The sequence below is a fragment of the Sus scrofa genome, chromosome 13 (genome assembly GCF_000003025.6).
Source record: "Sus scrofa isolate TJ Tabasco breed Duroc chromosome 13, Sscrofa11.1, whole genome shotgun sequence".
Classification (NCBI taxonomy): Eukaryota; Metazoa; Chordata; class Mammalia; order Artiodactyla; family Suidae; genus Sus; species Sus scrofa.
Genome location: NC_010455.5, coordinates 117,285,487 through 117,309,446, shown reverse-complemented (window position 1 = coordinate 117,309,446; position 23,960 = coordinate 117,285,487). Strand labels below are relative to the sequence as shown.

The 23,960-nt window shown below is 39.1% G+C and overlaps 2 protein-coding genes across 3 annotated transcripts in view; one reads left to right on the top strand and one right to left on the bottom strand.

Moving 5' to 3' along the window:
• The window catches only part of KCNMB3 (potassium calcium-activated channel subfamily M regulatory beta subunit 3), an 86,802-nt gene that overhangs the window by 60,860 nt on the left and 1,982 nt on the right, over positions 1–23,960 (top strand). For both annotated transcript variants that reach the window (XM_021069862.1, XM_021069861.1), the window contains exons 2-3: positions 19,064–19,255; positions 23,722–23,920. In XM_021069862.1, coding sequence (XP_020925521.1) covers positions 19,128–19,255; positions 23,722–23,920 — 327 coding nt within the window. In that variant the 5' untranslated portion in view covers positions 19,064–19,127. The remainder of the gene's footprint in view (positions 1–19,063; positions 19,256–23,721; positions 23,921–23,960) is intronic.
• On the bottom strand, positions 5,597–6,118 carry LOC100621400 (40S ribosomal protein S13-like). Its single transcript, XM_013982222.2, has one exon. The coding sequence runs from the start codon at positions 6,101–6,103 to the stop codon at positions 5,723–5,725; it is 381 nt and encodes a 126-aa protein (XP_013837676.1). The 5' UTR covers positions 6,104–6,118; the 3' UTR covers positions 5,597–5,722.

Below are 23,960 nucleotides of genomic sequence, written 5' to 3'. Positions count from 1 at the left end.
TCCTCTGAGGGTGTCCTCTTGTCATGCCTCCCAGGGAACCCTGGAGCCTTCCCCAGCAGCACTATCATCAGGGCATTGCATCCTTTCTTCCTTCTCTAGGTTGCAAGTTTTTGGAAGCTAGGGATCTTTTAAAATTTGTCTCTGGCTCCCCAGCAGAACATGGCTCAGCATATGGTTGGTGCTCGACAAATGTCTCTTAATTGAATGAAATTGCTACCAGCATTTGGTTCCATTGGTGAAGTATGCTTGGGCCTTGGAGTGGCAGCCTGGGTTCAAATCCAGCTCCATCACTTAAATAGCTTTATGGCTGTGGGCAATTCACTTGACCTCTCTCTGCCCATCCCCTTGTCTTTGAATGGAAACAGTAATGGGCTCTGAATGCCTTAGCATACTCTCTAGTACTAGTCCATTTTATACTTTAGCTGTCATTATTAACTACCCACCCCTATTCCTTAAGGGGGAAGTGAGATAGGTTATTTGAGGACCTCTTTTCTCCCTAGGGCAATGCAAAGCAGAGGGGCTGAGAGGCTTATGTGAAGCTGTATTCTGCCTGCCCCCAGGTGTGGGGCAGTGGAGCAGTGAGAAGTGAGCACTGACATTGAGAGAAGAGCAATGCCTGAGGGTGTTGGAGGAAGCGATTTTAAGAGCTTGCCAGCTTACTCCAGAGAGGGGTACATTTCTGAGCTAAGGTCACTCTATCTGGACACCTGGATAGTTTGATAGTGGCTCAAGTGGAGATGGGAGCTGGGAATGTGAAAACAGTGCAGATCACCACAGTTGTTGCTTGCCCACTCCCATTGTCCTTTAACGTTCTTGGGTATTTGAGAGAATATGGGAGAGAGAGAGAGGTTTGAACTGGGGTTGGGGCTGGAGGAGAAAGGAACAGACAGAAAAAAGAGAGACAAAAACACTTCTCTTCTAGAAATGACCTAGTGGTTTTGTGAGAAGAAGACAAAGTGAATCATTGTATGGCAGCAGATCAAATGACAAACATGCAAGGGAGCAAGGTTTATGTCCCATTTTATAACATAATTAACTAGTTATAAGAGCAGTTGTGTTCTCCTCAAAGTGGTACAGCATTCTATTTTCACTTCTGAAATGCACAGTTGGACTCCTGTTCTTGCCTCTTGCTGAACTCCATGACCATGTAGACTTTTCTTAACCTCATTTGCTGTATCAAAAGAATCTGTTAAATAATTTTTAAATTAAAAGACAGGATAGAAATAGTTACCCAGATCTCTCCTCTGCCACACAAATTACAAGGAAATATTAATTTAACATACCCAGTGTTTAGAAATTATACACACATGTGAAATGAGTGTCAAGTGAATTATCAACTTCAATGAACCGCAGAATCCTTCTAAGGAGCACTTTCTGCAACAAGGTAAAAGTGTTGGATGGAGAGGCTGCTGGCTTCCACAGGGATCACACCCAGATGAACAGGTTCAAGCTCTTTGAAACTGAATTTGCCTCAGGCTAAGAGAGAAGGCACTTGTAGCAGTGTGGTAGTCAGGGCTGGTGGGAAAGTTAGTTGTCTGCTGGGGAGCAACAGGAAGGGGTGGGTACTGCCTTGACTCTGAATAAAATGCTCTCCAGCTAACCCATTGGTGAAAAGTGGAGATTATTGCTGGCAAAAATGAATGAAAATTCTGTTCACTCATCTCAATGGCTAGGGAGCAAAATCAGATCACTCTTACATGCTGTGAGGTCCTTGGATGAAGGGTGCTTGTAACTACCATAAAGTTAATTGCAGGGCTGTTTATGGTCCCTGAAAACTGGAAATAACCTAATATTCAACAATAAAGAAACGGTTAAGGAAATTATGGTATGTCCAATCAATGGAATATTAGGTAGCCACCAGAAGGATTACAAAGAATTGCTACCAACATGGGAGAGTGGTTATTAGGTGAAAAAGACAAGCTTAAAAAAACCGTTGCATCCAGTAAGACTTCATTCTATTTTAAAACAATATAGAGCAAAGGAATAACCCAGTGAGTGAACAATAATTATTACTATGTGGTAGAACTATAGTGGTTTTTATTCTCATCTCTAGACTTATCCTTATTTTCCAAATTTCATAAAATGCACATAAAAAATAAGTTAATTACTTTAACAAATCCTTTGACATTGTTGAGGCTTTCCTTATGGCTCAGTTTGTGGTTAGGTCTCATAAATATTTCATATATGTTTTAGAAGTATATATATTCTGTAAGGGACAATATTCTCTTTCATCATTTAGATAAAGCTTATTAATTGCTTTGCTCAAATCTATTTCCTTACTGATATGTGTGGTTGGGCTGTCACTTACTGGGGGAGTATGTAAAAAGATCTCAGTCTGATAGTGAATTTTGTCAGTTTCTTCCTATAGTTCTGTCAGTGAGGCAATGCTGTCAGGTACATATAAATTAGTATTATATCTTCCAGGTGAATTGAACTTGTAATCAATGTCATTACCTTTACTTCTGATAAAGCTTTCTAACCTTAAAGGTCAAATCAGCTTGCTTTTCATTAGACTTTGCCTTACAAATTTCAACCTTTCTATATATCTGTGAGTTTTAGATGTAAAAACATATATGATTCAATCCAATCTGACAATCTTTATCCTTTTTTTCCCGCTTTTTTGGCTACCCCAAGCATATGGAATTCCCCAGCCAGGGATCAGATCTGAGCTGACACTGGATCCTTTAACCCATTGTGCCTGGCCAGGGATCAAACCTGTGCCCTCGTGCTGCAAAGACACTGCCGATCCCGTTGTGTCACAGCAGGAACTCCATGATAGTCTTTTATCTTTTAACTGGGTCACTTAATCTTAGATTTATTATAATTAATGAGGTACTTAGATTTACTTTATCATGTTTTTTTTGTGCTTTCTATCCTGTCTTTTTTTTTTTTTTTTTTTGTCTTTTTGTCTTTTTGTCTTTTGTTGTTGTTGTTGTTGTTGTTGCTATTTCTTGGGCCGATCCCGCGGCATATGGAGGTTCCCAGGCTAGGGGTTGAATCGGAGCTGTAGCCACCGGCCTACGCCAGAGGCACAGCAACGCAGGATCAGAGCCGCGTCTGCAACCTACACCACAGCTCATGGCAACGCCGGATCTTTAACCCACTGAGCAAGGGCAGGGACCGAACCCGCAACCTCATGGTTCCTAGTCGGATTCGTTAACCACTGCGCCACGACGGGAACTCCTCTATCCTGTCTTTTTAAAATTTATTGAAGTATAGTTGACTTATAATGTTGTATTAGTTTCAGGTGTATAGCAAAGTGAATCAGTTATACATATATACCCATTCTTTTTTCCCAGATAGGTTATTACAAACTATTGAGTAGATTTCCCTATGCTATACAGTAGGCTCTTGTTAATTATCTACTTTATACAGTAGTGTATATATGTTATTTCCATCCTCCCACTTCCTCTTTCTCCACCATGGTTTCCCCTGTGGTAACCCTAAGATTGGTTTTGAAGTCTGTGAGTTTATTTCTGTTTTGTAAATAAGTTCTGTATCATTTTTATTAGATTCCACTTATAAATGATATCATATGATATTTGTCTTTGTCTCACTTCAGTCAGTATACTAATCTCTAGGTCTATCCATGTTGCTGCAAATGGTATTATTTCATTCTTTTTATGGCAGCATAATATTCCATTGTATATATGTACCACATCTTCTTTATCCATTCCTCTATCAATGGACATTTAGGATGCTTCTATGTCTTGGCTATTGTAAATGGTGCTTCAGTGAGCATTGGGGTGCACGTATCATTTTGAATTGTGGTTTTCTCCAGGTATCTGCCCAGGAGTGGGATTTCTGGGTCATATGGTGGTTCTATATTTAGTTTTTTAAGGAAACTCCATACTGTTTTCCATAGCAGTTGTCCCAATTTACATTCTCACCAGCAATATAGGAAGGTTTCCCTTTTCTCCACACCCTCTCTAGCATTTATTGTTTGTGTAGACTTTTTGATGATGGCCATTCTGTGTCCTGTCTTTTTTATGAGTTTTTCTTTTTCTTCTTCTTCTTTGTTTTCTTTTGAATTGATTTTCCCCCCTTCCATTCTTTCCCTCTCTGCTGGTTTGTACACTTTTAGTGGACATTCTAGGAATTTTAGCATGCAGACTTAAACTTATCAAAGTGAAATCATTGTCTTTATTGTCTCTTCAAAAAATATCAGGAATTGAGAACACACACTGTCATCTCCTTTAAGGTATAAGGTCTTAATTTTTTAAAAATTTAAACATTTAGGAGTTTCCATTGTGGCTCAGTGGTAATGAACTGACCAGTATCCATGAGGATATGGGTTTGATCTCTGGCCTCAGTTAGTGGGTTAAGGATCCTGCATTGCCATGAGCTGTGGTGTAGATTGCAGATGTGGCTTGGATCCCATGTTGGTGTGGCTGTGGTGTAGGCCAGAGCTACAGCTCTGATTTGACTCTTAGCCTGGGAACTTCTATATGTCACAGCTATGGGCTTGAGAAGCCAAAAAAAAATTTTTTTTTAAATATTTAACTATTGAAATTTAATTATTATTTTATAAGGTCAATGTCTTCACATATCTCTTTACCCCTGTAGTTGCTCTTCATTTCTGACTAAATCTCACCTCTTCCACCTAGATTGTTTTCCCTCTTCCTGAAGTAGGTACTTGACCTTTTCCTTTAGTGAAGATCTATTCATAGCAAACTCAGCCTTTGCGTTTGAAATGTCTTTATTTCATATTTATTCTTTTTTGTTTGTTTTTTGGCCACTCCACGGCATATGAAGTTCCTTGGCCAGGAATCAGAGCTGAGCCACGGTTGTGGCCTAAGCTGCAGCTGTGGCAATGCCAGGGATTAAACCTGTGTCCTGGCACTGCAGAGACATTGCCAATCCTTTGGTGTCACAGCAGGAACTCTTATTTCATTCTTATTCTTGAGAGATTTTTCCTAGGTATAGAGTTCTATGGTTACTTTCTCTCAGCATGTTGACAATATTCCTGTCCTCTGGCTTCTGTTCCTGTTGTAGAGAAGCAAGCTTTCAGGCTAATTGTCATTCCTTTGAAGCTAGTCTTTTCCCCTGGCTGCTTTTAAGAATTTCTCTTATCTTATATTGTGTCTGTGCAATATCTCTGTGTTGTATCTAGGTGTGAGTTTCTTTCTATTTTATGCCATTTAACTTCTGGAATCTGTGGACTGGATCTTCATCATTTCTGGACTTTTATTGTCTTTAAAAATTTTTGCTTGGCTTATTTCTCTTCTCTTCTTCTGGAATATTCAGTAGGCTTTATGATAAATTTTTTTATCCATGCTTCTATAATCTTCCATGCTTCTTAATCTTACTTCAGTACTTTACATTAAAGAATCCTCTCTGGATTATACTTGAGCTATTTTGAAGATCTATTTATTAATTATCTTTTCAGATGTAAAATATGTCCATTGAGTTTTTATGTGAATGATTTTATTTTTTATTTCTAGAAATTCTATTTGGTTCTTTTTAATATTGGCTTGGTTATATTTTAGAGGCATTTTATCTTTCTGATATTTTCAATCCCTCCTTTATTTCTTTAAACATGCTATAGATACATTTTTACATGTTGTCTAGTATTGAAGTTTTTTTTTTATTTTTATTTTTTTTCTAATTAAACAATGATTTTATTGTTTGCATACAACCAACAAGTTTATGCAACCAGGGCACAGGCTGTGGATGACTCGTATTTCCAATATGGGGGAAGGACTCGTTTGGTCTTATAGTATCAAGCCAACCGGTGAATACGGCTCTCAATCAGAATCAGACGGAATTTAGCATCTTTATCCTCTCTGTTCCTCTCGAGATGCTTTCGAACAGCAACAGCTTTCTTAATTAAATGGTAGAGATCCTCAGGAAGATCAGGAGCAAGTCCTTTGGACTTAAGAATCCTCAAGATTTTATTGCCTGTCACAAAACGTACTTGTGCAACACCATGTGAGTCTCTCAGGATCACACCTATCTGTGAGGGAGTCAGGCCCTTCTTGGCCAGTTTGTAGATCTGCTCCTTCACATTGTCAGACGTCAGCTTCAGCCAGGTGGGGACGCTGCGGCGGTAGGGCAGAGCCAACTGGAACAGGCCTTTCCCGGGAGCGTGCATGCGACCCATGACGGTGGCGGTCAGGCAGCGAAAAAAAGCTTGATGGTTTTTTTAAAATCTGATTCTATTGTCTATTTTTTCTCATTCAGAGGCCCTTAGTGTGGTTATGACTTTGGGATGTGAGCATGTATTTCTTCTTCTTCTTCTTTTTCTTTCTTTCTTTTTTTTCGCTTTTTAGGGCCACACTTGCAGCATATGGAGGTTCCCAGGCTAAGGGTCCAATTGGAGCTGTAGCCACTGGCCTACAACAAAGTCACAGCAATACAGGGTTCAAGCCATGTCTGCAACCTACACCACAGCTCATGGCAATGCCAGAGCCTTAACGCACTGAGTGTGGTCAGGGATCGAACCGGCAACCTCGTGATTCCTAGTCGGATTTGTTTCTGCTGTACCACAATGGGAACTCCAAGAGCATATACTTCTTGAATCTTTATATGATTCCTTCAAGGTCTAGATTGGAGGTAAGCTCCTCTAAAGAAGTTATGTGTTTACCACTGGCAGCTATCAGAGGGCACCAACTACTTGAGACAACATTAAATGAAATTCTTAGCTTGAGGTTTTGTTTTTTCCAGGTAGTGTGAATTCAGGCTGTAAACTCTCTAGAGGATCACCTTGAGGTTGTGAAGTCTCAGGGGAGGTTATAGTTTTTGTCCTCTACCCAGTGTCAGGGTTTGAGAAGGGTGTTTTCCTGGCACTCTCTTTGGGAGTTATGTATGGGAGGCGGTTACTTCCAATTCAACCTTACACTGAATCTGAGGTCTTAGGGGTTACAGCCCTAGTTAAGAGCATGAACCTCGACACAATGGATAGCCCTGGGCGTTGTCTCCTATCCCTGTGTCCTCCCTGTAAGAGGAGGTGAGACTGAAGCTCAGGGTCACTAAGTTCTGCAGTTGCTTTCAAGTTAAAGTTGGCTTCTGTTCACTTTCCCCTCTGGGTTACTACTTTCACATAGTTTTTGTTCTTTGAGTATTTCAAACTCCTTTTTTAAGCTTTGACCAGAATTTTTATTGTTTCCAGTGAAAGTAGGTGTCTAGTCCATTATGCTGGTGAAATAGAAGCCTTTTATTATTACAACAATAAAAATATTTCTGTATATTCATTTTTAATGATTATATTATATTATCTTTTTCCCTCAAACATGAAATAACTTTTTCACAAGAGGTCTTTGAGGTTATCAACTTTTCATAAAACCTTGGAACAAAGTGGAGAGAAATATTAAAAAGACAAAATATAGTTGATTATAAGGTCTGTCTTATTCCTAAATTAGATCAGAATCAGGTTATGCCAGTTTTGTACATCCAGTTATAATTGGATATGTTAGATCAATATGTCAGAAATGCAGAGAGGCCTCATCATTAGCCTTTTTGTGCATGCTTTCTATGGATATCTGACAATAAACCTTCAGGATACTTTAAAATACAAAGCAGCTAAAGCTCAGATTCAGAACACAAGAGAAATGCAGCTGTTGGGCCTTGGGAACCTACAAAATATCCATACCTTCCCTTGGGGCTGAAGCTCTTGTCTTAAGCTATCATATTTGTTGGGAAAATATAAAATATACTGGTTCAAATTTCATTAAAAGTCTTCCCCTTGCCCATTCTCTGAGAGTGGGATAATAGAGGGTGAGTAAAATATCAAAGGAGATTTAAAATCCCAAGCCAGGTCCTCGATTCCCCAAATAGTGTTAACAACATTGTTGCCATCTCTGAAGAGCAGTGCTTCCCAGAACAGGCTCCCAGAACATCCTGGCTTTCCTGACATTCCCCTCACTCTCTTCCGAGTCTGAAGATATTGCCAGGGAGAAAGGGAGCTTGGGAGAGAAAGGGGGGAGACAGGGAATAGAGAATAAAATATGCTTTTGAAAGAAAACAACTAGGAATTCCCTTGACAGGGTTTTTACCCAGCTTCAAAATTTAGTAAGCCTTTTACAACAGCTTGATGGAGCCTGAGTTTTTACCATTATGATTGCATTTCTTCCGCTTGAGATTTTGTTAAGATTTGCCACCGGGAATTCCCATCGTGGCTCAGTGGAAATGAATCCAACTAGGAACCATGAGGTTGCTGGTTCAATCCCTGTCCTTGCTCAGTGGGTTAAGGATCTGGCATTGCCGTAGGCTGTGGTGTAGTTCAAAGACGTGGCCCGGATCTGGCATTACTGTGGCTGTGGCATAGGCTGGCAGTTGTAGCTCCGATTTGACCCCTAGCCTGGGAACCTCCATATGCCGTGGGTGCGGCCCTAAAAAGAAAAAAAGAAAAAAAAAAGATTTGCCACCTATGGCAAATTAGTGACAGTGGATACAGGAAGTCATGGGACTGTGACACACAGGAGAAAACACCCCTGTCCACACGGGCAGCCTCTGCTCAGTGCAGCCGGTTGTTCATGGGCTGGAATGAGGACCTTGTGATTTTTTTTCAAAAGTAGAAGTCATCATTTTTGTTAGAGATTTCATGATTTTATTTTATTTTTTTGCTTTTTTTTAGGGCCCCCCACACTGCATATGGAAGTTCCCAGGCTAGTGGTTGAATCGGGGTCAAATTGGAGCTACAGCTGCCAGTCACAGCCACAGCCACAGCCACAGCAACTCGGCATCTGAACTGCATCTATGACCTAAAGCACAGCTCACGGCAACTCCACTGAGAGAGGCCAGGGATTGAACCTGCATCCCCATGGATCCTAGTCAGGTTTGTTAACCGCTAAGCCACATATGGAACTCCCGAGATTTCATGATTTTAAAAGTGTTAGCAACTAATCCCATATGAAAAAAACAAAGCAGAAGAGGCCAAACAAAACTCATTTGTGGGCTGGACGCTGTCCATGGTCACTGGTTGGTGACCTTTGTGTTGGGCTTTGTTCACTGGACGCCCTCTTGTGAAAGAATTTATCACCTCCTTTGCTAGAGCAGAGCAGAGAGTGGGAGAGAAGGGATGCGGAGCTGTTCCTGGCCTGGGGGTTGAAGGGGGAGCAGTAAGGCCCTCACTGTTCTGAGTGGACTGGGCCTTGGGCCAGAAAGTCCTGCGGTGGATGAGCTGCCTTTCTAACAGCTGGATGTGAAAGAACAGGTCAAATCCTGCTTCAGGATGCTGTTAATTCCAAATGTGAACTTTCAGAGTCATTCTTTCCATATGGAGTTCATAAAACAATGTAATAAAATATTTTCAGGGGGATATGTAATATCCCTGAAAGATAAGTTCGTGACACTTATTTACTTAAAATGAATAAAAACTTCTGGATTTCCCATTGTGGCACAGCGGAAACGAATCCAATTAGGAACCATGAGGTTGCAGGTTCCATCCCTAGCCTTGCTCACTGGGTTAAGGATCCAGTGTTGCTATGAGCTGTGGTGTAGGTCACAGTCGCAGCTCGGATCCTGAGTGGTTGTAGTGTAGCTCCGATTTGATCCCTAGCCTGGGAAGCTACATATGCCACGGGTACAGCCCTAAAAAGACAAAAAAATAAGGGGGGGGGGATAAAACTTCTTAAAGGTATTTTTTCCTAGTCATTGATTAAACGGATTTGTAAAGACTTCACCCAGGTGACATTCTTTAGTCTTGTTACATGAAAAATAATTTTTTTAATAACATATCGTTTAAGCTTGTTTAGGTGGACTTTTATTTTTATTTATTTATTTATTTAGTCTTTTGAGGACTGTACCCAAGGCATATGGAGTTCCCTAGGCCAGGGGTCCAATTGGAGCTGGCCTATACAACAGCCACAACAATGCGTCTGCAACCTACACCACAGCTCATGGCAATGCTGGATCCTTAACCTACTTAGCAAGGCCAGGGATCAAACCTCTGTCCTTATGGATGCCAGTCAAATTCGTTTCCACTGAGCCACAATGGGAGCTCCCTAGGTGGACTTTTAACTAAGATCTGAATGTAAGAGCTCAGTGTGTTGCTTTGAATCTGCTCACATCCCTGGGGTGAGTGGCAAATGGAATCATCCCTCTACCCTCCATGGGCTGGTAAATGTTCCCACTTTTCCCCCCAAGATTTGTCAAGAACAGCTTAATGACTGAAATATAATAAATGGCATGTTTTTTGTGTGCTTAATAAAGTATTTTGTATGTTTTAAATTTCTTATTATAGTGGTTTACATTGTTCTGTCAATTTCTGTTGTACAGCAAAGTGACCCAGTCGTAGATACATATATATTGTTTTACTCATATTATCTTTCCTCATGTTCCATCACAAATGATTGGTCATGGTTCCCTGTGCTATACAGCAGGAGCTCATGTCTATCCATTCTAAATGTAAAAGTTTGTATCTGTTAACCCCAAATTCCCAGTCCAGCCCACTCCCTTCCCCTCCCCCTTAGCAACCACAAGTCTTGCTCTCCATGTCTGTGAGTCTGTTTCTGTTCTGTAGATAGGTTCATCTGCACTATATTTTATTTTATTATTTATTTATTTATTTATTTATTTTTGTCTTTTTAGGGCCACACCCGCAGCATATGGAGGTTCCCAGGCTAGGGTTCTAATTTGAGCTATAGCTGCCAGCCTATGCCACAGCCACAGCAACGCCAGATCCGAGCTGCGTCTGTGACCTACACCATAGCTCAGGGCAATGCCGGATCCTTACCCTTCTGAGCAAGGTCAGGGATTGAACCTGCATCCTCATGGTTCCTAGTGGAATTCATTTCTGCTGCACCATGACGGGAACTCCTGTGCCATATTTTAGATTCAATATATAAAAGATATCATATGGTATCTGTCTTTTTTGACTTAACTTCACTTAGTATGAGAATCTTTAGTTCCATCCATGTTGCTGCAAATGGCACACAATCTTGTTCTTTTAATGACTTAGTAGTATTCCATTGTGTGTATGTATTACTATTTTTTTTCCAAATATCAATTTTTCAATTTTTTTTTTGTCATTTTAGGGCCGCATTCCTGGCATATGAAGTTCTGAGGGTAGAAGTCGAATTGGAATTGTAGCCACTGGCTTACACCACAGCCACAGCAATGCCATATCCAAGCTTCATCTGCAGCCTACGCCAAAGCTCATGGCAATGATCGAGGCCAGGGATCAAACCTGCATCCTCATGGATGCTAGTCAGATTCATTTCCGCTGAGCCACAACAGGAACTCCCCCATAGGTTGTCTTTTTGTTTTCCTTAAGGTTTCCTTTGCTGTGCAAAAGCTTGTAAGGACTTTGATTAGGTCCCACTTGTTTATTTTTGGTTTTTTTTCTATAGCCTTGGGAGACTGACCTAAGAAAACATTTGTACAGTGGATGGGTTTATGTCAGAGAATGTTTTGCCTGTGTTCCCTTCTAGGAATTTTATGGTGTCTTGTCTTATGTTTATGCCTTTAAGCCATTTTGAGTTTATTTTTGTGCATGATGTAAGGGTGTGTTCTAGTTTCATTGATTTACATGCAGCTATCCAGTTTTCCCACCACCTCTTGCTGACGAGACTGTCTTTTTCCCATTTTATATTCTTGCCTCCTTTGTCGAAGATTAATTGACCATAGGTGTCTGGATTTATTTCTGAGCTCTTTATTCTGTTTAATTGATCTGTATGTATGTTTTTGTACCAGTACCACACTGTCTTGATTACTCTAGCTTTGGAATGTTGTCTGAAGTCTGGGAGAGTTATGTCTCCTGCTTTATTTGTTTGTTTTTTGATTTTTCCTCAGATTGCTCTGGCAGTTCTGGTTCCAAATAAATTTTTATTCTTTCATATAAATTTTTGGATTATTTGTTCTAGTTCTATGAAAAATGTCATGGGTAATTTGATAAGGATCACACTAAATCTGTAGATTGCTTTGGGTAGTATGGCCATTTTATCAATATTAACGCTTCCACTTCAGGAGCACAGGATATCTTCCCATTTTTTTGAATCCTCTTTAATCTCCTTGATTAATGTTTTATAGTTCTCAGCATGTAAATCTTTCACCTTCTTGATCAGGTTTATTCTTAGGTATTTAATTTTTAAGGCGTGACTCAGAAAGGTTATTTTTTTTATATTCTTTTTCTAACATTTCATTATTAGTATACAGAAATGCAATAGATTTCTGAATGTTATCTTGTATCCTGCTACTTTGCTGAATTCATTGATCAGTTGCAGCAGTTTTTGTGTGGAATCCTTAGAATTTTCTCTATATAGTATCTTTTTATCTGCATAGAGTGACAGTTTTACCTCTTCTCTTCCAGTTTGGATGTATCTTATTTCTTTTGTTTGTCTGATTGCTGTGGCTAGTACTTCCAATACTATGTTGAATACAAGTGATGAAAGTGGGCATCCTTGCCTTGTTCCAGATTTTAGTGGTAAATGCTTTCAGCTTTTCTCCATTGAGTATTGTATTGGCTGTGGATTTGTCAATAAATTGCTTTTATTATGTTGAGATATATTTCCTCTGTATCCACTTTTGTAAGATTTTTTTTTAATCATAAATGGATGTTGGATTTTGTCAAATGCTTTATCTGCATCTATTGAGTTGACCAGGTGGTTTTTGACTTTCCTTTTGTCAATGTGGTGTATAATGCTGATTGATTTGTGTGTGTTGAACCATCCTTGTGAACTTGGGATGAAACCCACTTGGTTGTGATGTATGACCTTTTTTATGTGTTGTTGGATTAGATTGGCTGAAATTTTGTTGAGAATTTCTGCATCTATATTCATTAAAGATATAAGCCTATAACTTTATTTTTTGGAATGTCCTTGCCTGGTTTTGGCATTAGGGTGATGGTGGCTTCATAGAGTGTCTTTGGAAGTGTTCCTTCTTCTTCAATCTTTTGTAAAAGTTTAAGAAAGATGGGTATAAGTTCTTTGGTAGAATTTGCATGTGAAGTCATCTGGTCCTTGACTTCTATTTGTAGGGAGTGTTTTTATTATATATTCTATTTCATTTCTAGTGATTGGTCTGTTTAAATTATCTATTTCTTCTTGATTCAGTTTTGGTGGGTTGTATGTCTCTAGGAAATTGTCCATTTCTTTTTTTTTTTTTTCTTTTTTTGTCTTTTTGCCTTTTCTAGGGCCACACCCATGGCATATAGAGGTTCCCAGACTAGGGGTTGAATTGGAGCTGTAGCCGCTGGCCTACTCCAGAGCCACAGCAACACGGGATCCGAGCCGAGTCTGCAACCTACACCACAGCTCATGGCAACGCCGGATCCTTAACCCACTGAGCAAGGCCAGGGATTGAACCTGCAACCTCCTGGTTCCTAGTCAGATTTATTAATGACTGTGCCACGATGGAAACTCCTGAAATAATTTCTATACTCTTAAATTTTTTGAAGTTAGTTTTGTGCCCCAGTATGTGGTTAGTCCTTGAGAATGTTCCATGTGCACTTGAAAAGAATGTATATCTTTATTTTGGGGGGATGTATATCCTGAAAACATTAATTAAGTTTAACTTTTCTATTGTGTCATTCAGGATCTCTATTGCCTTATTGATTTTCTATCTAGAGGATCTGTCCATTGAGATGAGTGGGGTGTTAAATCTCCTACTATTACTGTATTCCCATCAATTTCTCCTTTTATGTCTGTTAGTATTTGTTGTATATATTTGGGTGCTCCTAATATATTAGAGGCATATATATTGACGATTGTAATATCTTCTTCTTGAATGGATCCTTTTATTGTTAACTAGTGTCCTTCTTTGTCTTTCTTTATGGCCTTTATTTTATTTATTTTTGTCTTTCCAGGCTAGACGTACTGCATATGTAAGTTCCCAAACTAGGGGTTGAATTGGAGCTACAGCTGCTGGCCTATGCCACAGCCACAGCAACACCAGATCCAAGCCACATCTGTGACCTATACCACAGCTCACAACAGCGCGCCAGATCTTTAATCCACTGAGGGAGGCCAGGGATCAAACCTGCGTCCTCATAGATGCTAGTCAGATTCATTTCGGCTGAGCCACAACAGGAACTCTGGCCTTTGTTTTTTATTTATTTATTGTTTTATTTATTTATTTGTTTGTTTGTTTATTTTTGTCCCTTTAGGGCCGCACCCATGGCGTATGGAGGTTCCCAGGTTAGGAGTCCAGTGGGAACTCTTGCCGCCAGCCCACGCCAGAGCCACAGCAGTGCCAGATCTGAGCCACATCTGTGACCTACACCACAGCTCATGGCAATGCTGGATCCTTAACCCAATGAGCAAGGCCAGGGATGGAACCCCTAACCTCATGGTTCCTACTTAGATTTGTTTCTGTTGCACCATGACAGGAACTCCCAGCCTTTGCTTTAAAGTCTTGTTTGATATAAATATTACAACTCCTGCTTTCCTGTCATCTCTATTCTCATGAAATATCTTTTTCCATCCCCTCACTTTCAATTTATGTGTGTCCTTTGCCCTAAGGTTAGTCTCTTGTAGTCAGCATATTTTAGACTCTTATTTTTTAATCCAGTCTGCTGTTCTATGTCTTTTGATTGGCACATTTAGTCCACTGACATTTAAGGTAATTATTAAGGTGGTGCCATGACTCAATGGATAGTGCATTGAATTTCTAGAGGATTAAGGTAATTATTATTTTTTTTCTTTTTGGGGCTGCACCCATGGTATGTGGAAGTTCCCAGGCTGGGGATCGAAATGGAGCTGCAGTGCTGGCCTATACTACAGCCACGGCAGCTCCAGATCCGAGTCACATCTGTGACCTACACCACAGCTCACGGCAAAGCTGGATCCTTAACTCACTGAACAAGGCCAGGGATTGAACCCGCATCCTCATGGATCCTATTTCAATTCATTATCACTGAGCCTCAATGGGAACTCCCTTAAGGTAATTATTGATAAATATGTATTTAGTACCATTTTAAACTTTCTTTTCCAGTTGAGTCTATGTTTTTCCTTCGTTCCTTTCTTTTTTTGGTTGGATGATTCCCTTTTATTGTATGCTTGTGTCCTCCTCTTTTTAGTTCTTGTGAATGTATTTTTTGGTTTTGATTTGGTTTGCCCTGTTTTTCAAGTATTTTAACACCTTACATATATCTGCTTGCTTTAGCCTGATAGTCACATAGGCTCAAACACATTCTAAAAAAAAAAAAAAGAAATCTAGATTTTACTTTTCTTCCCCACATTTTATGATTTTGATGTCTTTTAACATCTTCATGTTTATCCTTTTGCTGTTCCTTGTGTTAATCATCACTTTTACAATAGGTTTTTTTCTTTTTCCTTTTAGATCTGTATACTGGCTTATTTAAGTGATTACTTTCCAGTTGTGATTTCCTCCATCCTATGTCTTCTGACTTCTTTTCTATTTAGAGAAGAACTTTTAGTATTTCTTTTAGAATGGGTTTAGTTTTGCTGTATTCTTTTAGTTTTCGTTTGTTGGAGAAATCCTTTATTTCTCCTGTTTAAATACTTTTGCTGGGTAGAGTATTCTAGGATGCACATTTTTCCCTTTTAGAACTTTGAATATAACTTGCCACTCTCTTCCGGCCTGTAATGTTTCTATAGAGAAATCAGCTGATAGCCTTATAGGGGTTTCCTTATAATTAACTCTTTGTTGTTTTCGTGCTGACTTTAGAATCCTCTCCTTATCTTTAACTTTTCAAATGGCACATATTTAAAGTGTGCCATTGGATAAGTTTTGACATATGTGTATACCAATGAAACTGTCACACAACCAAGATAAGAAACTTATCCATCCCCTACTACCTTGAAAGTTCCCTTGTGCCCTCTTGCATCCTCCCCTATCAACAAGTAGCTGCTAATCTGCTTTCTGTCACTAAGGATAAAAATTTTATACAAATGAAAACATACAGGTTTCTTTGTTTTTTTCACTTAGCATAAATATTTTGAGGTTCATCATGAGTACCATGTTTATCAACTCTGTTGCTATTCCATTGTAAAAATGTAAGAGTTTATATTTGATAAAAATTTGGGTTGCTTCCAGTTGCAAGCTACTTTCAAATAGGGTGCTATGAACGTCTGTGTACAAACTTTGTATTATCGTGTGCTCTCATTTTGCTTGGTAAATAAAACATAGGGATGGAATCCCATTCTCACAGGGATGATGTGGTATCTCAATGTGTTTTAAGGTATAAGTTAGCAGTGAGCATCTTTTTATGTGCTTATTTGCCATTTATATATCTTTATTTTATTTTTTAAATTTTATGTTAATGATTTTTTTCCATTATAGCTGGTTTACAGTGTTCTGTCAATTTTCTACTGTATAGCCAAGTGACTCAGTCACACATACATGTATACGTTCTCTTTGTTTACATTATCATGCTCCATCATAAGTGACTAGATATAGTTCCCAGTGCTATGCAGCAGGTTCTCATTGCTTATCTATTCCAAAGGCAGTAGTTTGCATCTATTAACTCCAAATTCCCAGTCGATCCCACTCCCCTGCCTCCCCCTTGGCAACCACAAATCTGTTCTCCAAGTCCATGATTTTCTTTTCTATGGAAAGGTTCATTTGTGCTGTATATTAGATTCCAGATATAACTGATAGCTTAGGGTATTTGTCTTTCTCTTTCTGACTTATTTCACTTAGTATGAGAGTCTCTAGTCCCATCTATGTTGCTGCAAATGGCATTAGTTTGTTCTTTTTTATGGCTGAGTAGTATTCCATTGTGTATATATACCACATCTTCCTAATCCAATCATCTGTTGATGGACATTTGGGTTGTTTCCATGTCTTGGCTATTGTGAATAGTGCTGCAATGAACATGCGGGTGCATGTGTCTCTTTTAAGTAGAGCTTTGTCCGGATAGATGCCCAAGAGTGAGATTGCAGGGTCATATGGTAGTTCTATATTTAGTTTTCTAAGGTACTTCCATAATGTTTTCCATAATGGTTGTACCAATTTACATTCCCACCAACAGTGTAGGAGGGTGCCCTTTTCTCTGCACCCCCTCCAGCATTTGTTATTTGTGGACTTATTAATAATAGTCATTCTGACTTGTGTGAGGTGGTACCTCATAGTAGTTTTGATTTGCTCTTCTGTAATAATCAGCGACATTGAGCATTTTTTCATGGGGTTGTAGGCCATCTGTATATCTTCTTTGGAAAAATGTCTATTCAGGTCTTTTGCCCATTTTTCAATTGGGTTGTTGGCTTTTTTTGCTGTTGAGTTGTGTAAGTTGTTTGTATATTTTAGAGATTAAGCCCTTGTCAATTGCATCATTTGAAACTATTTTGTCCCATTCTGTAAGTTGTCTTTGTTTTTTTTCTATTATTTTTGTATTTTTATGGTTTTCCTTTGCTGTGCAAAAGCTTGTCAGTTTGATTAGGTCCCATTGGTTTATTTTTGGTTTTATTTGTTGGCTTGGGAGACTGACCTGAGAAAACATTTGTAAAGTTGATGTCAGAGAATTTTTTGCCAATGTTCTCTTCTAGGAGTTTGATGGTGTCTTGTTTAAGCCATTTGAGTTTATTTTTGTGCATAGTGTGAGGGTGTGTTCCAGTTTCATTGATTTACATGCAGCTGTCCTGTTTTCCCAGCAATACTTGCTGAAAAGATTATCTTTTTCCCATTTTATATTCTTGCCCTCCTTTGTCAAAGATTAATTGACCATAGGTGTCTGGGTTTATTTCTGGGTTCTCTATTCTGTTCCATTGGTCTGTATGTCTGTTTTGGTACCAGTACCACACTGTCTTGATGACTGTGGCTTTGGAATGTTGTCTGAAATCTGGGAGAGTTACGCTTCCTGCTTGGTTTTTGTTCCTCAGAATTGCTTTGGCAGTTCCGGGTCTTTTGTGGTCCCATATAAATTTTTGGATTGTTTGTTTTAGTTCTGTGAAAAAATGTCATGGGTAATTTGATAGGGATTGCATGAAATCTGTAGATTGCTTTGGGTAATATGGCATTTTTACAATATTAATTTTTCCAACCCAGGAACATGTTAGTATACAGAAATGTGACTGATTTCTGAATATTAATCTCATGTCCTGCTACTTGCTGAATTTGTTTATCAGTTCAAGCAGTTTTTGGGTTGAGTCCTTAGGGTTTTCTATATATAGTAAGATGTCATCTGCATAGAAGAACAGTTTTACCTCTTCTCTTCCAATTTGGATACCTTTTATTTCTTTTGTTTGTCTGATTGCTGTGGCTAGTACTTCCAATACTATGTTGAATAAAAGTGGTGAGAATGGGCATCCTTGTCTTGTTCCAGATTTTAGTGGGAATGCTTTCAGCTTTTCTCCATTGAGTATTGCATTTGCTGTGGGTTTGTTGTAAATGGCTTTTATTATGTTAAGGAATGTTACCTCTATTCCCACTTTGCTAAGAGTTTTTATCATGAATGGAGGTTGGACTTTGTCAAATGCTTTTTCTGCATCTATTGAGATCATCATGTGGTTTTTGACTTTTGTTAATGTGGTGTATGCAGTTGATTGATTTGCATATGCTGAACCGTCTTTGTGAACCTGGGATTAATCCCACTTGGTCATGGTGTATGATCTTTTTTATATGTTGTTGGATTCTGTTGGCTAAAATTTTGTTGAGAATTTTAGCGACTATATTCATCAAAGATGTTGGCCTATAGTTTTCTTTTTTGGTAGTATCTTTGTCTGGTTTTGGTATTTATATATCTTTATTATTTGAACTGGGTTGTGTGGCATTATTGCATTTGAGAGTTCTTTATGTGTTGTGAATTCAAGTCTTTTATCAGATAAATAACTTGCCAATATTTTCTTATAGTCTGGGCTTGCTTTTCATTCTTTTAACACAGTCTTTTGAAGAACAGACATTTGTGATTTTGGTGAAGTCCAGTTTATCTATTTGTTGTCTGTCAGATTGTGCTTGTGGTGTTGTATCTAGGAAGTATTTGCCTAAACCAAAATCATAAAGGATTACTTTTATGTTTCTTCTAGAAATATTAGAATTTAAAGTTAGAATTTTTAAAAAAAGAAATATATAATTTATTTGTTTAATTTTTAAAATTGAGGTGTAATTGACCTATAACACTATGCTACTTCCAGGGGTAAAAACTTCTGTAAATTACAAAATGATCACAACTGGTCCCACTTCTTTCTGAGCTTATTGAAATGTCTGCTTCCCACTTCCCCCAAAGGACAGCCTTTTCTACCTCAGGTGGGAAGAGAAACATAGATCACAGTGATGGAGACCCACCAGATATGCATAAGAAGCTGCCATCCAGTGCTGGAGAGGACCGAGCCATGCTGTTAGGGTTTGCAATGATGGGCTTCTCTGTCCTAATGTTCTTCTTGCTTGGAATCACCATGCTAAAGCCCTTTATGCTCAGGTAAGAAACAGAAAGAGACCCAGAATTTCCATTCAAATCAGACACAGTCATAGAGGAAGGGAGGGGCGGCGGGCCTTGGTTTTTCCAGACCTCTTGACTATTGTCTAGGACACGGAAGATGGACTCTCTGGTCCTCTCTCAGTGCTAGCAGGCAGCTGACTATGGAGGGAAAGGTGGTAAGAAAGTGAAAGATACTCCTTTTCCACTCACTCTTCCAGTCTCAAAGATTCCTTCAACAATGGATCCAGGTATAATAAATTCTTTCTTTAATGTGCAGATATCCCCAGGAAGGGTTAGTTTAAACCTCTACGTGAGCAAAACAAAAGTTTCTGCTTTTGTTTTTGCTTTGTGAACTTTAAAAATTTTAATTGAGGAGTTCCTGTCGTGACTCAGTGAAATGAATCCGACTAATATCCATGAGGATGCAGGTTTGATTCCTTGCCTTGCTCAGTCCGTTAAGGATGTGGCCTTGCTGTGAGCTGTGGTGTAGGTCACAGATGTGGCTTGGATCCTGTGTTCCTGTTGCTGTGGTGTAGGCCAGTGGCTGCAGCTCTGATTTGACCCCTACCTGGGAACTTCCATATGCTGCAGGTGTGGCCCTAAAAAGCAAAAAGCAAAACAAAACAAAAAAAACCCATTTTTTTAAAATTGGAACTTTAAAAACTCTCACTGTGGGTTATAGGGAATGTGTAAGGAAATGTATAGTAAAATACTTTTTTTTTAAGTTTTATTGATATGCAGTTGATAGGAAAATTCTTTGCATATAGTAAAAATGATGTTTAAAATATTTTAAACTCATTTAATTTTTTAAAAAATTTAAGTACCATTGATTTACAATGTTTTTGTTAACTTCAGGTGTACAGCAAAGTGATTTAGCTGTGTGTGGGGGGGGAGGGCGTATTTTTTTTTTCCAGACTCTTTTCTTGTATAGGTTATTATAGAATATTGAGTATAGTTCCCACAATGACAATTTTTGATTCTAAGTTTTTGGTTTTTTGTTTTGTTTTGTTTTGTTTTGTTTGTTGTTGTTGTTTTGGAGGGGGGAGCTGCACAGGAAGTTCCCAGGCTAGGGGTAGAATCAGAGCTGCAGCTGCTGGCCTACACCACAGCCACAGCAATGCTGGATCTGAGCCGCATCTGTGACCTACACCACAGCTCATGGCAACGCCAGATCCTTAACTTACTGAGTGAGACTAGGGATCAAACCCGCATCCTCATGGATACTAGGTGTGTTCGTTACTGCTAAGCCAAGCCACAATGGGAACTCTAAATTTTTTGCTTGATAGCATCTATTTGGCTCATGGTAGTCATTCAATAAATATTAGTTTTCTTTCTTTTAAGCACTTTCCTTATTAAATATATATAATAAGTTACCATTTATGAAATATACACTGTATTTTATCCTATTTAAACCTAGAGGAAATCCATGATGGAAGCATTGTTTTAATTTTCACTTTATGAATGAAAAAGATGAGGCTTAGAAAGGCCAGTAACATGCTCAAGGTTAGGTAGCCAGTAAAGCATTTGTTCTTTTTTTTTTTTTAATGGCCACACCCATAGCATACAGAAGTTCCCTGGGACAGGATTGAATCTGAGCTTCCGCTGCAACCTCTGATGCAGCTGTGGCAACACCAGATCCTGTAGCCCACTGCACTGGGCTGAGGATTGAACCTGCGCCTCTGCAGTGAGCTGAGCCACTGCAACCACATTCTTAACTCACTGTGCCACAACAGGAATTCCTTTACCTGTTCATTCTGACATAAGACTCCTTGCCTCCTAATACTTAAATGAAGTCTGATGCAGTGAGGGGGCTGGGACTCTTGATCAGGGCTATAGCAGAGAGGTTTAATTTTGGAGACTGGCTCACACAACCTGGGGTACTTTGGACAAGCGTGGCACTGGGTAGGGGGAAACCAAGGGGCTAGACAAAGAACAACAGAAGACCCAGAGAATATGGGAATAGGGAGGCATAGGAGCTCAGTGAAAAAGAGGGTCATAGAAAAGGAATTGTGGGGCCTGATTTTCTTCTTTATCCCCACCATTTCTGTGTTACTCTTGTTAGAGCTATAATATGGAGGTCATTCTCCACTATAGCACACAGTGCCACTATTAGAAGGATCCCAGTGGAATTTTCTCTCCTATATTAGCACCAGGAGAAACTGTTGTGCTTCTAATCAACCAGCTTGCTTTTTTTTTTAGTTCAGTGGACACCAAGATGATAATTGAGAGGCTTGGGTAACTCCTACCCATCCCCACTCCCTTAAACCCTCATTTCTCAGTCAAATGATGGATTTTGTTTATTTGTAAGCAGATAGACACACGATGCTATTGAAAGAATGTGCTTTTTCAGCCCTAAATACATTCTTGGTTCTACCTGAAAACCTCTGTTTGGCCTTTGTGCACAGAAAAGAATATCCCTCTCTCTATATTGAAGCTGCTTGACATCTTTAAGAAAGGTTCAAATCAAATTCAGTTTAGCACTTGGTTAGGATTTAGAAAGCTTAAATTCTGGAGTTCCCATCGTGGCTCAGTGGAAATGAATCTGACTAGGAACCATGAGGTTGCAGGTTCAATCACTGTTCTCGCTCAGTGGGTTAAGGATCCGGCATTGCTGTGAGCTATTGTGGAGGTCGAAGATGTGGCTCAGATCTCGGGTTGCTGTGGCTGTGGCTGTAGGCCAGTGGCTACAGCTCCAACTGGACCCCTAGCCTGGGAACCTCCATATGCCGCAGGTGTGGCCCTGAAAAAAAAAAAAAAGGTCCCCCCCAAAAAAACCAGAAAGCTTAAATTCTCACACACAAAAGCAGACAGCTCTACATATTTTAAGATGCCTGGTCTAAACAAGTAGTGAAATTAATTTTGTGAAAAAGGCCAGTGCTAAACTTGTGAAACAGCCTTATTTTCTGTATTTTTGTATTTTTATTTGCCCAACATTTTATTCTTTGAAGGCCATATCTAGTGATTTTTTTTTTTTTAATGCCCTGGGCCTTGAGATCACATTAAACTGCACTGTGTATCTCAGGTTTTTTTTATATTAATAAAGAGAAATATAACATATGGTCCAAGATCTTAATGAGAGTTCAGTCTGAACCTAGCTAATACTTTTCAAACATTCTGACTTTAGAATTTGCTAATCTAAATTATTATATATAGGATGGATAAACAACAAGGTCCTACTGTATAGCACAGGGAACTATTTTCAATATCCCGTGATAAACCGTAAAGGAAAAAAATGGAAAAAAAAAGATATTTTCTTTTTTGTGTTTTTCATATATGTATGTGTGTGTGTGTGTGTTTATCTCACTTTTTTGTACAGCAGAAATTAACACAATGTTGTAAATCAACTATACTTCAATAAAATTTTTTTAAAGTAAAAAAAAAAATTTGCTAACCTAACTTCTTGTGTTTAAGGCACCAGGAAATAATCACAGGGGTTCACCTAGATGTGAGTGTGAGGACACATGAGGAGCTGGGTCTGTACTTTCAATCAAAGCATCTTCTCTCACCCTCGTTTATTTTATCACTTGTTCTCTAATTATTTTTATACTCACATGTCCTTTCTCTTCAATACCACCACAAAGTCTTCATGAGCAGGAAGTCTGCCACCCTTTTTCATTGCACCTTCTGTGTATGTAGTGCACGTGCAAATTCTTAAGGAGCGTTTTCCAAGTCAAATTTAATTCATTACATCACTTACTGAGCCCCTACTATGTGAGAGGCATTGTGCTTTATGCTTTGAGGAAGATGAAGGTGAATAGGATGTAGCTCCTGACCTTAATGATTTTACTAACAGTATAAACATGGTAAGTTTTCTAATGAGAGATTCCTCATATGATTTGCATTTGCCTCTTTGGAAGTAGAGTAGGTAGATGGAATTGTACTTGTTACCACAACTTTTGGAGGCTATGGTGACTAAGAGTCTTATGGTTGGACTCCTGCCAAAGGTACATTTTCATCAGCAGAAGCCCATGCGAGCATCTTGAGATGACTGAGGTGGGACAGACGATAAGGTTTCTGAGTGTGAATCTTTGTGGTTACAGTACTTAGGATAATATTGCTCAAAGTATGGTTCTCCAAAAACCTGTACTTAAATACTGTTAAATATACAGATTCCTGGGCCTCAACTTGCATCAACTGACCCTGAATCCCTGGGACTGGAGTCATAGAGCCCACATTTTAACAAATTCTTCATTCAAACGAACCCATTCAGGTGATTCTGAAATTCAAAAACCATTGATCTATAGTGAGACGTATGCCAGGAGGGTCCTAATTAAGATGGAACTTGGCACTTTGCTGCTCTTTATCCTCTGTTACAAGATCCTCCGTGCTCCCTAGTCATTAAATGCGTTGTGTAATGGTCCTACATTGCTTTGAAATAGACCGAGGCCTTGGGTTTCCACATTAGAAATATAGAACTGGCTTTTCTAGGGGTGAAAAGCATTTTTTATTTTTTTTCCAAATTGAAGCACTCAGAGAGAAGAATCAAACTGCACCATCATCCACACACACATCATGGACGACTGGATGGACTGTGCTTTCACCTGTGGGGTGGACTGCCAAGGTCAGGGCAAGTACCCATGCCTGCAGGTGTTTGTGAACCTCACCCATTCAGGTCAGAAAGCTCTCCTACATTATAATGAAGAGGCTGTCCAGATAAATTCCAAGGTAATGTTCATGAAATAAAAAATTTCTTTTTTTTTTTTTT